The sequence below is a fragment of the Sander vitreus genome, chromosome 12, assembly GCF_031162955.1.
Source record: "Sander vitreus isolate 19-12246 chromosome 12, sanVit1, whole genome shotgun sequence".
Classification (NCBI taxonomy): Eukaryota; Metazoa; Chordata; class Actinopteri; order Perciformes; family Percidae; genus Sander; species Sander vitreus.
In genome coordinates this window covers 27,003,903-27,019,835 of record NC_135866.1, presented here as the reverse complement: position 1 = coordinate 27,019,835, position 15,933 = coordinate 27,003,903, and the positions used below count along the sequence as shown (strand labels likewise).

At 41.1% G+C, this 15,933-nt stretch overlaps 1 protein-coding gene across 1 annotated transcript in view; it reads right to left on the bottom strand.

Moving 5' to 3' along the window:
- Positions 1 to 8,618, bottom strand: part of LOC144527091 (uncharacterized) — a 34,414-nt gene extending 25,796 nt beyond the window's left edge. The window contains exon 1 of the mRNA XM_078264962.1: positions 8,451 to 8,618. Within this exon, the coding sequence (XP_078121088.1) occupies positions 8,451 to 8,493 (43 nt within the window). The 5' untranslated portion in view covers positions 8,494 to 8,618. The remainder of the gene's footprint in view (positions 1 to 8,450) is intronic.
- Between the last annotated feature and the right edge of the window lie 7,315 nt (positions 8,619 to 15,933).

The window sequence follows — 15,933 nt, the reverse complement described above, 5'->3', positions numbered from 1 at the left end:
CTCGTATCTGGGATACTTTGGCTTCACTTTTGTACAGTGGGAGGAAGTAGAGACATGTCGCCCATCTTTATATACAGTCTATGGTGTGTAGGCCTAGCTGCGGCGCTGAAACTCAATGTTTGACCATGTGAGGGCTAGCAACACGGCTGCAGTAAACAAGAGTAGAAGTAGTAGAGGTTGCGAACTGGACAAAACGCCCTGGCCGGATCTACAAGAGAAACATTAAGAGGTCTTCAGGAATTTAATTCAATTGAGCAAGTTATAATTGTTCTTTTATGTCAAGTATTGGCCATGTTATATGCTGTACGGAGACAAAGGCACGTTATGGAAATATCAGAGAAGACGCTGCCAGCGGAAAACAGCTGATTAGTAAGGGTGTGACAAGAAACTCTGCTCATGAGACAAGACACGAGATTGGGTTCATGAGAACGAGACAAGATTTTAACACCATTTTAAACTCAAATGGCTTCTCTCCGGTACAACTAACCTCTTCAGACCTAATAACTGTGGCGCCCGCCTCTCCTCCCAAACCCGTGCCTACAACCTATTAATCAAATAATTATTAATTTCTTACAGTGCACTATAACTTTTATTTTATTATAATTTTTTAGCAGTTTTCTTTTCATGACCATTTTTAATTGCTCTTTAATGTTTTATGTAAACCACTTTAAATGGCCTTGTTGCTAAAAAGGTACAAAAGAAAAACATGACTTGCCCTTCAACCTCCAGCCTGTCAGTCAGTCACCAGGGCAATAGAGAACACCCGTCTGTCTCGGAAGGGTAACGTTCAACTGCACGGCGATCTCGCCATTATATAATTTTGCAGCAAACGCTGTCTGCGTGAAGTTTTGAAAAGCTTAACCACACTTGTGTCCACTTTGCCGTGTCTCACTGTGACTTTAACACCTGCAGAGGTGGCGTAACTTTCTCTCCGTCTGCACCGCACCACTGCGTGCGTGCGTGTGTGTGTCGGAGCTGAGCCCCGCTCTCTGTGAAACATGTAGCGAGGACAAAGAAGCTTTTGCGACCTCAGGTACCGTAACTTGGTACGGATTGATTTAACGTGACTTGGTCCTGTGTAGAACCGACGTAATTCTGCACTTGTGTAGGCTACCGATATCGCAAGACAACTTTTAATTGAGAAATATAACGTTTTAATCTCATGAGATCTTGTGGGAAGAGAACTTGTCACACCTCTACTGATCAGTCCTCTGAGTTTTATGTTTTTGTTTTTACATCATACGTTTTCATATCCCATTTAGCAAATCAACTACTTGACAAAGGCAAAAACCTCCTCAAGTGAGCATAAAAAACATTTTGTGCAATTGAGGAAGTTTTATCAAATACTTAGGGGTGGTACGGTTCATGAAAAAAACAACCGAACCGCTCGGTTCGCTTGTCTCGGTTCGGAGTGTGTGTGTGCGTCGCACGGTTCGTCAGTACACTGTTAATGTGCACTAACCACTTACTGCTGTAGTGCCCACTTTATACACCTATGTTAAAACACTTACTGGAAACGACGAGGGGGATGAGCGTGACGAACGCAACACATGGCAGCTGATTGGACGAACGCGTCACGCGGTTCTTGCGGATCCCTAATTTCAAAACAGACTCTAATGGCGTCTCGTTGTGAATACGATCTTGTATTTTACGAAAATAGTTCACCGAAACGTGTTTCTGACAACATTTTAAGCGAGAAATAGGTCATACAGTTGCTGAATCGGTCTGTTTTTTTGATCGACAAAAGTCAGTTTAAAAGATTTTCGTCAGATTTTGAGAGGCGCCGAGCCGACCGCTCCTCAAGTGGAGTGTGGAGTGCTGCTGCTGCAGGTCACGTCAGGTGCAGAAATGTCAAGTGGGAGAGATGAGGAAGGCTGCCCGGAGTTGGAGGATGCGCCAGCGTCGTATATAGTCTGGTGTGTGGGAACATTTTGGATTTCATGTTACCTATGATGACAGCAGAAATAAAATAGATAGAACTGCCACTGTGTGCATGTATTGTGCAACATGCATTCAATATGCTAATTTTAGCTATATATCATATGCTGAAGTATATTTCTGGAGTGTTAAAGATTAAAAGAAAAAATAACAAGAACCATACAGAACCGAAAACTGTGACCCGAAAACCGTGATACGAACCGAAGGTTTTGTGAACCGTACCACCCCTACAAATACTGTAGTTTACAGTCAGCTTTTCTAATGAGCACAAAATAGGTGAATAGAAACATGTGGGAAAATTGTGGACAAAACAATTTGAGGACGTCATCTTGGACATTTTATAGACCAAACTAATTCTCAAAAGTAATGGACAATAAATCAATTGTCAGTTGCAGCCCTACAGAGTACCATTACAAACCGATACTGGCACAATCTAATATGGACATATCTCACAGACAAGACAATGCAAAGAAAATGTTACACACACGCACACACCAAAACCAAACTGTTGTGCAGCAAACATAAAAACCATGCAACAACATACCACTCTCTTCCTCTATACACTTCATTCTTATAGGACCACAGCAGCTAATTCTTTTCTAAACAAATGGAAAATTCTCTCTGCTCAGTCTATTCTCTGTGAAGATCAGTACATTGTTCAAACTGAGTAGCTGGTTTCAAGTCTTATGTAAGAACCTCCTTCTCTTCCCTCTGGCTTTTGATGGGCGTGCATTTTCATGTGTGTACACACAGATACAGGTTTTTATGCCTTGACACCTCACTCACATTCAGTAAGCTTTGACAATGGACTTAAATGAGCAGTGTGTAGAATTGAGTGCATCTAACAGTGAGGTTGCAGATTGCAACAGACTGAAAACCCCTCCCCTTACCGCTCCTTTTCCAAGTGTGTAGAAAAACCTACAGCGGCCCTTCAGGTAATGTCAAAACTTTAAAAGTCAGAATTTGGTTTGTCCGTGCTGGGCTATTGTAGAAACATGGCAACATGGTGGGCTCTGTGGAAGTGGACCTGCTCCCTATGTAGATGTGAAGGGCTCACTCTAAGCTAACGAAAACACAATTCTTAGTTTCAGGTGATTATATATTAATGAAAACATAATAAATTACGGATGTTAATGATTAACCGTTTAACCGACAGTATTCATCCGTCAAATACTTACTATCAGTTAAAAACAATATTATTAAAACAAAAATAGGCTACACAATATAGTTGTTAACTGCTAGTTAACTTAGCAAGTTGCGTTTTTCTGCTCGTGGCTCTCTGCTGGACGGCGCTCACTGCAGAGAGCCAAGTGACAAATGCCACTTGTTTCGATGAAGGCTAGCAGGTTGAATCGGATGTCCTACACAAGGAGTATGCAAAGGCAGACACACGGCTGACAACTTCGCAGGTAGGTACGGTGGAGACATGCTCAGACATACACGCGGCGGACTGCTGTGGACTTGTGTCTGTCGCACAAGCGGTTTCACGAAAATGGCTGCTTGTGTCCACGACAATGCGCGGAACATCGTGGCTGTGCAATCGGTCCAAATCCGCAGCGGTCCACAGAACGCGGAAAGTAAGTCCAAGCCTCCTGGACAGGTGAACTGGAACTCCGTTGCGGTTAATGATCAGTTAACAAAGGTCAGCGATCGGTCAGAAAATAACTCTAAATTAGCATCCCAATTCTAAATATTAAATTCCGTTTCTGCTAATAGATCCTCCTAAATCCTGCACACTAGTCCTTTAATGCCCACCTCTAAACCTTAACCAACTTTAAAAACAGCTGCTTTGGAGAAATGAGGCCCAGGAGAAGTTCTCTATTTGAGAAATGTCTTCAACACACTTTAAGGGCCTTTAAGGCCATGTTGATGTAATCAATATGTTAAAGGTCTCCTGACACCAAGCAGGTACATTTCTGATTGTGAGGAACAGCTCAGCAAAATCCTCCAACTACATTCACTCCTTTAGTGCTGCACTTTACTGATTCAATTTCATGGCACCAGGATCTGTAACGGTGCACAGTACATTCCGATGATGGAGGCTGTGATCTGGTCACAACAAAAAAGGCAGGAAACAAATCCTGTGCCTGGCTTTGTTGTGACAAATCCCCAGAGAGTCACTTGTATTAGCTAGAGCCGTTTGTTGAGCTAGTGGCAAGCTTATTAAACAAACATGCTGGTCAAACGTAGCACAGTAGCTTCAGCTTGTTAAAAGCTCACAAATCCAAACCCTTTTCCAACAACAGACATTTTAATTTATCACAAACTTGGTAGACTAGACTTGCAATTATGTTTCTGATATAAGATTGTACTGTAACATAGCAACAGAAAACACTGGTTTCTGATATGCTGGCAGGTATCGTAGCCTAAATAAGGACTGAGTGTGTTTTCTTTAAGGATTTCACTAAAGCAAAGAAAATCGACCTGGACACGTCCAACATATTCTGCTACAATGCTGAATAATACACTAACGAAATGCCACACTTTTGTCCAGATTACTAGAAAAATGTCTATCAATCCTATTTGTACACTGGATTTACATCTTGCAACACAGTGTTCAAATGCTAAATAGGGGTGTCACTATTTTGATTAAATCAATCAAAACGATCTTTTGATTTCAACTATCAAAATAAAGAGCAAGATGGGCGATTTGCTCTCTCCAACCCTGTACTCCAATGAACAACAACAGACACAGCGTAGCTTACCGGCTAGTAGCATGCAGCTTAAGACACAGGGTATTGTTAGCTTACCGGTAGCCTGCAGCAGCACTTTGCAAGATACCACTGCCAGAGTCAGAGATAACAGAGCAACAACAGAACTGAAAAATCCTCCTGCTTCCCCGAAATCACCAGGGTGGCAACATTTTGCCTTCCCTGCGAGTTATGTAAGCAAACCACGAAGGTAAAGCACGTGGTCTCCGACGAGACTCCATGGTGCATTTATATCGGCTCCTTAAAATAATATAATAATCGTTAAATTTGAGACACTCAAACTGTTGTTGCAAAGTACCCTTCTGCCAGCTTATGGCTCGTATTGTGGCATTGTTGTCCCTGTTGAAATTTGAAAAGTTTAAATATGAAAATGTAATGGAATCCTGACTTTAAAATTGAAAGTCGGCTTGTGGTTGTGGAGAATCGTGACACCTCTAAAGCTAAGCATTTAAAAATACAGGAAAAAAAATATCCTATTCTGAGGCCTCCTATTCCTGGGATGCATCAGAGATCCCCTGTCCGTTTTCCAAATACTGTGGCCTTTTCTGTAAGATCTGCATAGCAAACAAGGCTGGGATGAGATGACAGCTGGAAACTTGTTTCCCCTGTAAAGCTTGACAACAATTGTATCCAGTATGTCACATTGTCCAAAAATTCTAACACCAGTAATCGTAAATATCGGTCTGATCACTAGAATCTGTTTTTAAGGAGGTTACTGTTTTACATATATTTGAACTTGTGCTGTAAGGTTTAATTCACCAGCAGACAGCATGATGCAGCACGAACCCAAAACATGGTGATATTTCCATCTAAAAAGGATTTAGTTAAGAACACACTCTGCACATGCAAAGAACACAACACTGCATCACACATCAGTTCCAGAGGAACAGGCTTTTACCCTTTCAACTGCATACGTCAGCAACTCCCAGCCCTTTGGAGAGGGGAGGAGGAGGCCTGAGGGATTGAAATTATACATAATGTAGAAAAATAAAAAGAGTGCATGACAACAAAAAGGTAACTGGGTGAACTATGAGATATAAGAAAGGAAAGTGCAAATATATCAAGATAAATTGACTAATCATGACAAAAAGTTACCCCCTGCCTTGTGTATTCTCACAGAACACGGATTTAACCAACAATAAGATCAGCACAACTGGAGATATTTCAGACTGAATGCCTCTAAACTGTTTAGTGGGATGTTCAAAACACACGCCCTACCTGTTTGCACTCTCCTATAAAGCTTGACCGAGAGCCAAAGTCAATATTTGATATGCCACTTTACAGCGTTTGATCATATGATGTAACTCAACTAAATACAGGCAAAGTTGTGGTTTAGTCATATCTATAACTCTTAGAATCTGAAAATATGTTAAATACATTTATAATTTCTTTCTAATACATTTGCCTTGTGTTGTTCCGTCACATCACTAAAAAGTGTAAAAAATAGGCCATGTCAAAGTATTCCAAGGGACAAAGATGAGGGGGTCCCCCTCCCGGTATATTCTCTTTCTTGTGAGGGGTCCTTGGCTGAAATCTCTAGAGTTAACCCACTATTGCTCCAGAACACCTCACTTTGATTGTTTACCTATAGCAAGGAATCACTTGCTGAAACATCCTTAAGGAAGACAAGTTCCTGACCAGTGATGGACCAAAGTTAAAAGGACACTTCCCCCATCTCGGTGTTGAAGCATCCACATTTGACATGGCTCTCACATACTTCTGTTAAACATCCTCTCATTCCAATGTGTCACACAATCCAGTCTGCATCTTTTAAAGCTGCACTCTGTAATAACAAACTATACTTATAACCTACATGGATACACTTGTCACTGATACAGTATGCAACTACCTGTCATTATCCGTGTGTGTGTGTGTGTGTGTGTGTGTGTGTGTGTGTGTGTGTGTGTGTATGTATGTAAGATAGATATACACACACTTCATAAAAAAAAAAAAATACTGTTTCTGAAAAAGTGCTGTTGTAGCATTTTTCCCCTTTGAAAAGAATAAAACATTAGGCCATAGATGTCCATCAATTGAATGAATATGGGCTTTTTAATAAAAACAAGTTTACTTTAATACATCTCATCTAGTGCTGCAAAATGAGTGTGTTCATTCTAAGACCAGTCTTCCTTCATATATCAAAACCTTTGTACATGCTGCTGGCTTCATAGTAATCACCACCATAGACTGTTTAACCATACAGCATGCATAGGGGCTGTGGTGGGTGGGGTAAGGAGAAAAAAAAAACTGAACATTTTGTTCCCTGGACTTTTTTAACCATAGCTGTGCACTTTGATCTGCTACAACATAAGACATTATGAACTCTGCAGATCAAGCTGCAATCAGTCAAAAAGCAATATTGAAGCTGCATTTACATTTTTCTTTCCAACATGTTCAGCTCTTATTCATCAGCAAATCGGTGTGTAGAGCTGCATTACAGTAGCAACAAATGCAGACGACCGTTTATTAAAATATATATATTCTATATTTTTAAGGTTTATTAGATTTCTGTGGTAACTCTCAGGATATCACCCTATTCAAATGTACTATAAGGGGACTTCCTGTGCAGTCGGCAGAGGACGAAGTGTACGCAAAGTTTTGACGCACTCGCATAATAGTTTGTATCAACACACAACATAGGCTCATGCTCATCTACCCATACAGCCACATGTCAGCATGGGGCTGAAGGTTAAAGTTACCACTGCCTGGTGAGACTGTAAGTAAAGTCGGCGTATACTACCTAAGCGGTAGATTTTTACAATTTATCTTTGTCGACAGCATTAGACCATTTGGGGAATAAACCGCCAACATGCTGAGTTTGATTTTGGAGGTTTTTTTTACGTTGGATGCGTGCCATGCAATTAAACATTCAAGTGGCACTACACGATATTTTAACGGAGCCGCGCAACGCTCTCTCCAAGAGCCAATACAACAACAGAGCTATGGATATGAATTCACTATGGGGTCCGGGTACTAACAGAGACCCCCAAGAGCCACGTATAATCCCACCCCCGGCTTCTCATATTGACACGTGAGCACTTGGAAGAGTGACTAGACTAAGTTGGGGGCGGGGTGCTTTGCGCCCCGAGGTACACACATACTTGCAATGCTGGTCCAACTCGTCTCTAACCAAATAAGCTGGCCACGAACATGCCTATATTTCTGGCTAAGCTAAGGGGCCTGCAGGCAGGACTCTGGAAAAAGCTATAAACCCGCTAAGGTTATTTCTCCCGTGCGAGTCGATGCTCCACTGTAATCCCATGAGTCGCCATGGCCAACCAGCCTGGGCAATGGATACACAGCTGGTGAATACCTAAAAGGCCATATTTTAGTGCAACAATGCTGTTTAAAACATGACGTGGTGTTACAAGCAATGAGCAGTTACATTGGATCTGTTGAGTCGGATATAATTATATTTGCCAACTGAAGGCAGAGTCGAACGTTAGTAACTATAACGTTAATGTGTAGCGACGTCGGAAGCCCTGTGTGTAAGAGACAAATAGTAACGTTACAGTGTTGCCGTGTTAGCGTATTAATAGGAGGAAGACTGTGCTTAAATAAACGGTGTTTACATGCTCCAAACCCTAGTTTAAGTACGGTTAAACCAACTCATTTGCACGGGGCAGCTAACACGTCGACAACATTTAAGCTAGCTAGCCAGGACTAGGGCCCTGAATGAAATAACAGCTCGTCACCCGATTAACTTTGAAAGGCCTGCCAGTGAAAACTGAAGGCTGCAACGCAACATCCCACCACTGCAGCTCATGATAGAATGGGACAGAAAGAAAAGCAGCAACGCACCTTTGGGTTTTACGTGCACTTTAGCGTTTTTCTTTGAAGCCATGGCGAATCTATGGCAGCTGTGCTGGTTGAGCGACTGGAGCGGCCGAGAGGGTGTACTTCCAGCAGTGAAAAGAAATCAAAATTTCTTCTCCCGTCTGATAAAACCCAAAACCCCTCCGTTCAACATTAAGACTGACAGCTCTCTAAACCAATGACATGACTTGCCACACAAAGGTAGGCGGGACAGGGGAACTGTCAGACCAATTGACTTCGAGAGGCGTCGCGCATTCAGATTCAACCGTGTGTAGTTTTATCTTTGGCCCGCCCTCTCCGCTCCTCTGGAACGTGGCAAGATGGTAGATCCCCTGGCATCGGCTATATAATAGGCTACAGAATTCACAATGGCAATTTTATTTATAAAGCATCTTTTATTAGGCTACACGTAAACCTAAAGTGCTTTACATTAAAAGACAATGACATATGGCCATAGTCAGAATTGCATGACAAAAGTGTTTCTGACTAGTATTGCAACTTGCCAGAGATTTCAAATGTATGGGCCATTTTACAATATTAAAAAACAGAGGACTGGGGCGCCTGGGTAGCTCACCTGGTAGAGCTCACACCCATGGGTGTTTACTCCTCAACACAGTGGCCCTTTGCTGCGTGTCATTCCCCCTCTCTCTCTCTCTTATGAGTTAAGCTGTCCTATAAAATAAATCCTAAAATGCCCCAAAAAATAGGCTAATCTTTAAAAAAAGTTTAAAAAAACAAACAAACAGAGGACTGCGAGACAAACAAAAAAGGAGGCCTAGTAGGCCATTCAACTGCACATACTTTGAGTAGTATTCAAAGGTCCATGCACAATAACAGGACATTGAAACAGGAGCAGCAAAATGAAAATGTATCCATAGGCGTAATTAATTTTATGATTTACACCTCCACTATGACATTTCAAAATATCTTCCATGAGAAAGGCATCTCACAACCATAATCTGCTGTTGTTCATGCTAATTCACCCAATCAACTTTCTCTATGTATTCTTCCCCTGGAGAAGTACCTACAGCCATTTTCTTTGATTTCTTTTCTTTGAAGTTGGCTAATGCTGGCTGCCAGGATATGATTTTGATTCATTTGATGTTTGAATGGTGATGTCAGCCTATCCCTGAATATCTGGTCCGCTGGTTCACGTGAGCTAACACCAAGTGATTACCCTACTTCTCACTTGATTTATTATTATTATTATTTAAATTAGACGATAAAGCAGGAGATACTTTAGGGCCGTGGCTACACACCGCCATGTCAGTCAGGACAGAGGCTTAAAGTTGCTAACCATGGCCCCGTGTACATTAAAATAGAGCTGAATTTGTTTTTGGGTGTTCTCAGTGTTTTCTTCTAAAAATGTGACTCTTCTCACTGTGTGTTTTCATTTTATCAAAGTCAATTGGAACATTTAGTGGCCTAAAAATGTTCTGGCAACCAAGGTAGCTAGCTACAGCTAGAGTTAGCTGTTAACTTCCGGGATAGATGAATGGCAGCAGTAGTTGCCAGAGGTCCGCGTTTAACTTTCCCTTTTTAGCGTTTAGCTTAGCACAGCGCCATTGCAACCATAAACAACACTGGCTTGGCCGTGTCATCTTCCCCAGCTCCACCTTCTCTTGTAAAAAAAAATCGTCACATCCAGTTGCAAAAAAACAAAATGGCGACGCCCGTATTGCCAAACTCGAGGCTTCAAAAATGTCAGTCCACACACCAATGGGTGACGTCATGGATGCTACGTCCACTATTTTTACAGTGTATGGTTATTATATTTGGTCCATTGAAGTAATCAATGGTCCATTTCAGGCATCTTTTCACTCAACCAGACAATACAAACATGCAGATGACACCATTGTAGCATAGGCCTTAGCATAGGCGTTGGTTTCAGGGGGGATGCAGGGGATATGTCCCCCCCCAATATTTGTAAATGTGTTTGCACTATTACAACATTCACAACCAGCTGCAAAACTATCCACACACACGGCCGCCAGCAGAGAACTGACCATTTGGTTATCTATCTCATATTTGGTCAGCTCACAGACCACCCAGCCCCCAGCGTGTGTTTGTGTGTGTGTGCGTGTGTGCTGTTCTCACATATTGTATGTATGGTTGAGTGATTGAGGGGAGCTTTGTAATTGACCTGTTTTTGGGCATGAGAGGTGATTTAATCACCTGAATGGAATGTAATTTGCATGATGGTTGTGTGTGGGTGTTTGTGGTGGGTAGATATGTGCTTTCACCTACAAGTAAACTGTAATGTTAAAAACTGCTACTGGCTCCCTGTACAGGTTGATTTGGGGGAATTACAAATACCATTAGTATAGCAATCCTGTATCCTATGTTCAATTTGCATGGAGAAAATGTGATGTCTCCTTGGGAGACATTCTCTATAGCCTTTTTCTTGCAGCATTTGGTGTAAATATCCTTTAGGCAGGGTAGGGCACCGTCTATTGTATGTCCGGCGGAACGAACCATATGGATGGTGTGTATATGATTATGACTTTAGATACAGGCATGAGAGAGGAGGGTATGGAGGGGTGGGGAGAGAGACAAAGGTAGAGAAGTAAAATTGGACCATTTTTGTTTTGGTTAGGAGTAATGTTGTGTACAATGATCCGCTAGCCAAAAGGAAAGAAAAAAAGAGGGAAATAACAATCTCGTTTGGTTTATACAAACCTTCCTAACATGCTGAAAAATTCACATAATTTAAGGTGATATATCAGTTTGTGCCAAAACTACGTTCTGAAAAGAGGGCCTTGGAGATACAGAAAGAGCTGACTCACATCTCAGTTTGGTTTTGGGAAAGATAAGGTGTTTATTCTTTTTAATAGAATGCACACTTTATCATACTGTGACAATTATAGCAAGCTAATTAATTTGTTTTGTTAATTTGCTAATTAAATTAATTTTGTTTTTACAATTATTTTGCCAATGATTTTCTCCATTAATGAAATAATTGACCCGTTTATAAAATTTCAGAAAAAGCTGAAATAGGGTAAGGGTCCACCACAGCATTTATATTTGCACCTCAGGCTCCAGACAAATAGAGATTCACAAGGATCCTATGAACTGTGATGTAACACAGAAACTAAAGAGACCACAGGCAGAATGCACACATTCCTACTGTTGTTTGCAGGTAAGCAACCTGTTGCGTTATGAGCCCTTAAAGCAGCACAGGCCAATCACCTTGTGCACTCACTATCTGCTTGGTGATGGATAAGGGTGGAGTGGAGTATTTGTAGGGGCAAAGGGCAGAGAGACGTTTCCACAGGGAAATGGAGAAAGGTGTAAAGGGAAATTAGCTGGAAAAAAGTGTCTGGGCCTGGGTGGTTGAGCAGAATGGTCTCTACTGTCTGAATTTCAGGTGAGGGTCCTGCAGGCTATTATCAAATAAAAAAAGTCCATAGATTTATGTTTTCTATCTTCGCAAGGCTTTGACAGGAAATGCATCAGCCTCTCCTGTTTCCTCCTGAGTTTCCTTTACAGAAAAGGCAGCAACGAAGGGAAGCATGTTACAAGATGTAGCTGCAACAAGAGGTTTGAAAGATATTCCTGCCTAGTAGTCACAGTCACTGTATTAACAACCAACTGTAATATGGTTCCAATGGACTTTTTGTGCTTGCAGATACACATTCTAAGAAACACTTAACTTCTGCACTCTTTCCAGCACTACAGAAGGTAATTAAGGCCAATGTGAAAAATGTAGGCCTATTTGAGCCACGAGTTGAAAGTCAGAATTCGTGCATCGTTTGTCAAATTGAACTGTGGAGCATTTTGCTCAACAGGTTGTTTAATGACAGAATTGTGTTTTTCACACCGTTTCTCATTTCTGTTCTGTGTGTATGGCTTGCACTCAAATAGCTGTTGCGCCAAAGTTTTAGTCCAAGCAGCCAATTTTATTATCAATAAAAAATAAACAAAAACAACTGAAATTGAGAAATACTCATTTTAGTTTATTTAATTTGTAAGAAATGATTTGTTGGGACGTGCGTATGTGTGAGTGTGTTTTCTGGGTTTCTGTGTGGTGACAGGTGTGCAACAGGCCTCCTGACTCACATCTCTCACTTTGTCCAACAGCTCTCTTGCACCCCCTGCTGACAGAGCATATAAGACATCCACTCTTTCTGGATTGGCTGGATTTCTCTGACCCACTTTATCCATTCACAGTACCAGCACTGATGTAACTGTAACCTATGGCTGTTCTCCAGCCATCCAAATGTGTGTGTGCTCTCTCTAGATCTCCTCGCAGATTTCTCCATCCGTTTAAAGAGAAGTTAAGGTGCTGAATACCAGATCAGTTGGCTGGATGGATCTCTACACCGAGGAGATGCAAGAGGAGCCCTGTCACTCTGAAAAGATGCCCCGCTACTTCATGGCAGAGCTGCTATGTAATATATGGCTATTGTAGATTTTTATTTTATATAATTAATGACCTAGTAGCCATGGAAATAAACATGTGCTTGTGTTTGTTAAGCAATCATGATCAAACTATCCCAAATTTGCAGAAAAAAACATACATGCTCAAGTCCTTTACGTGCACTAATGGAGAGATGTCAGAGTCAGTGGGCTGCGGACAGGTGCACCGAGCGGTTTTGGGGGTGTGTGCACTGAGCAGTTTGGAGCAGTTTGGAGCGGTTTGGGGGGGGGGACTTTACCAGCAACCCTCAGGTCCCAAACCTGCGGAGCCCTACGGACTGAGCTACTGACACCCAATTTAAGTTTTAGTAAGCTTATTTGCGAGACCTTGTGTTTGACAAGTCAAAATGTCTGCTGTGATATAAAGGTCTACCCAACATCAGATTTAGATTTAAGTGTAGACAGCAGGGCAACAGAGACGGGCTGCTTCATAGCTTCAGTTGCCTGTGTGGACACAGGAAGCTGTTGATTTACTTAGAGATTTCATCAAATCTATTTGCATCACATCCCATCGACAGACGATAGTAACGAATCAAATGTCTCCCAGTCTGTTAAAGCAGTCTGATCAAATGAAATCTTGATCTTGCATGTGCACACCTTTAGAAAGGAGAGTGTAAACAAACAAACAAACAGGTTATAAAAAAAACGCACACGTGAAATTCATGTTTGTGAAATTGTTGTTTTCACTTGTGATATCTGAAGGTATCACATATACCTACAGTATATGTGATACTTTCACAATGAAAGGGTAAATGTGAAAATGAAGGGTCTCTTTAAATGTGATGTGATGCAGTGTATGGCAAGGCAGCTTCATTTGTACAGTACATTTCGGCAACAAGGCATTTCAAAGTGCTTTACATAAAACATTAAAGAGCAGTTTAAAAACAATTCATAACATTCTTAAAGAGAATGTAATAGCAGCTGGAATAGAACAAGACAGGTATGAAATACAAGAAGAAAAGTTACAGTGAGTGCAGTGTAAGAAATGAACAATTATTTAAAAAAGAGGTAGCATGCCAGGCAAGCAATGTCTAACACAAGTGTCAAACTCAAGGCCCGCGGGCCAAATCCGGCCCCTCGCAGATTTTGATCCGGCCCGCATTTCATTTTAGGTTCACAGTACATTTTGGCCTACCTAGATTTTGTAGCTTTTTCAATGTTTTGTCACGTTTTTCGGACGTTTTTACTTTTTTCTTGATGGCTAAGTTACTTTTTAGGGGATTTATGTTGACCAAACTGTAAGTGAGAAGGCTATATGAGACATGTAAAAGATGCTTGACTTTTTCGATGAAATAAAAGCATGTGAATAAACTAAACACGTCTGGCCCTTCATGTGATTCTTATTTTCCAGTGTGGCCCTCAGTGAAATTGAGTTTGACATCCCTGGTCTTACATATCTCTCTATAATAATTGTAAATTAATATAGTAAGTATTTATTGTTTTAAAGATATTATGCAACCAATAAGTCTGCATAGGTCAGTATCTGTAAAGAACAAAAGGGTCACAGCGTGGTTTCTAACTCAATGATTAACGGTTGTTGGTCACCAAGCTGTTGAAACACAGACAATTTGCATTCTAACTCTTTCAGGGAGTTGTGTATGTATGGTAGGTGGTGCAATATCAACCCAACACTATTGCAACGTCGCCTTAAGGGGAAGTATGGTTGGAGAGATGATGGAAGATATACTTCTGCAGCGGACACCTGATAGGGACACATGATTTTCAGTCTGTCGACAGGCAGTCAACAACACATAGGTTCCTGCAGGGGTGTCGGACTAGGGGTGGAAATAGGACTGAGGGCCCAGGGCCCTCATTTGAGGATGGGCCCAAAAAGATGCTAAAATGAATAGCTGTGGATGTGGGGGCCCATAGAGAATGTCTAAGTTTGAAAAGTCTGGAAAGTACGAATCAGAAGGTTTGCACAAAAGTCTAAATGAGTTGGGGGAAGTTTCTCAGTCCATTTATGTCATTTTATAATCCTTCACAGCCTCTTAGATCCTCTGCTACCATTTAAAAAAAAAAAAAAAAGCCTTTTTTTTTAACTATGCACTAAAACTGGAACTCGCTACCAAAGGCTATTAGAGATGCAAGCTCCGAAAACGTATTTATTCAGCACTGCTTTTGACTAACTGTCACCGGTTCGCTTTATTATCATAGTTTACATGTTTCATTGCTCCAATGCATTCCCTTGTTTTATTTTGATCTTTTACATATTCTATTGTTCTTGGCATACCTGTTCTTAATGTTTGCAGCATCTGTTGTTTGATGCTCATATTGTTTGTGGTTTCTCACTTTGTTGGAAAGCACTTTGAGCCACACTCTTTGTATGAAAGATGCTATATAAATAAAGATTATTATTATTATTATACACAGTCCACAGATAATCTATTATAGAGGTGTTTCTTTCTTTCTGCAATCATAGTAGGCTATTGGTAAAGAAGGCTACATGCTTAGCTGGTGATAATTGGACTACAGTCAGGTCCATAAATATTGGGACATCGACACAATTCTAATCTTTTTGGCTCTATACACCACCACAATGGAGTTGAAATGAAACGAACAAGATGTGCTTTAACTGCAGACTTTCAGCTTTAATTTGAGGGTATTTACATCCAAATCAGGTGAACGGTGTAGGAATTACAACAGTTTGTATATGTGCCTCCCACTTTTTAAGGGACCAAAAGTAATGGGACAATTGGCTGCTCAGCTGTTCCATGGCCAGGTGTGTGTTATTCCGTAATTTTCCCATTTACAAGGATCAGATAAAAGGTCCAGAGTTCATTTCAAGTGTGCTATTTACATTTGGAATCTGTTGCTGTCAACTCTCAATATGAGATCCAAAGAGCTGTCACTATCAGTGAAGCAAGCCATCATTAGGCTGAAAAATCTAAACAAACCCATCAGAGAGATAGCAAAAACATTAGGTGTGGCCAAATCAACTGTTTGGAACATTCTTAAAAAGAAAGAACGCACCGGTGAGCTCAGCAACACCAAAAGACCCGGAAGACCACGGAAAACAACTGTGGTGGATGACCGAAGAATACTTTCC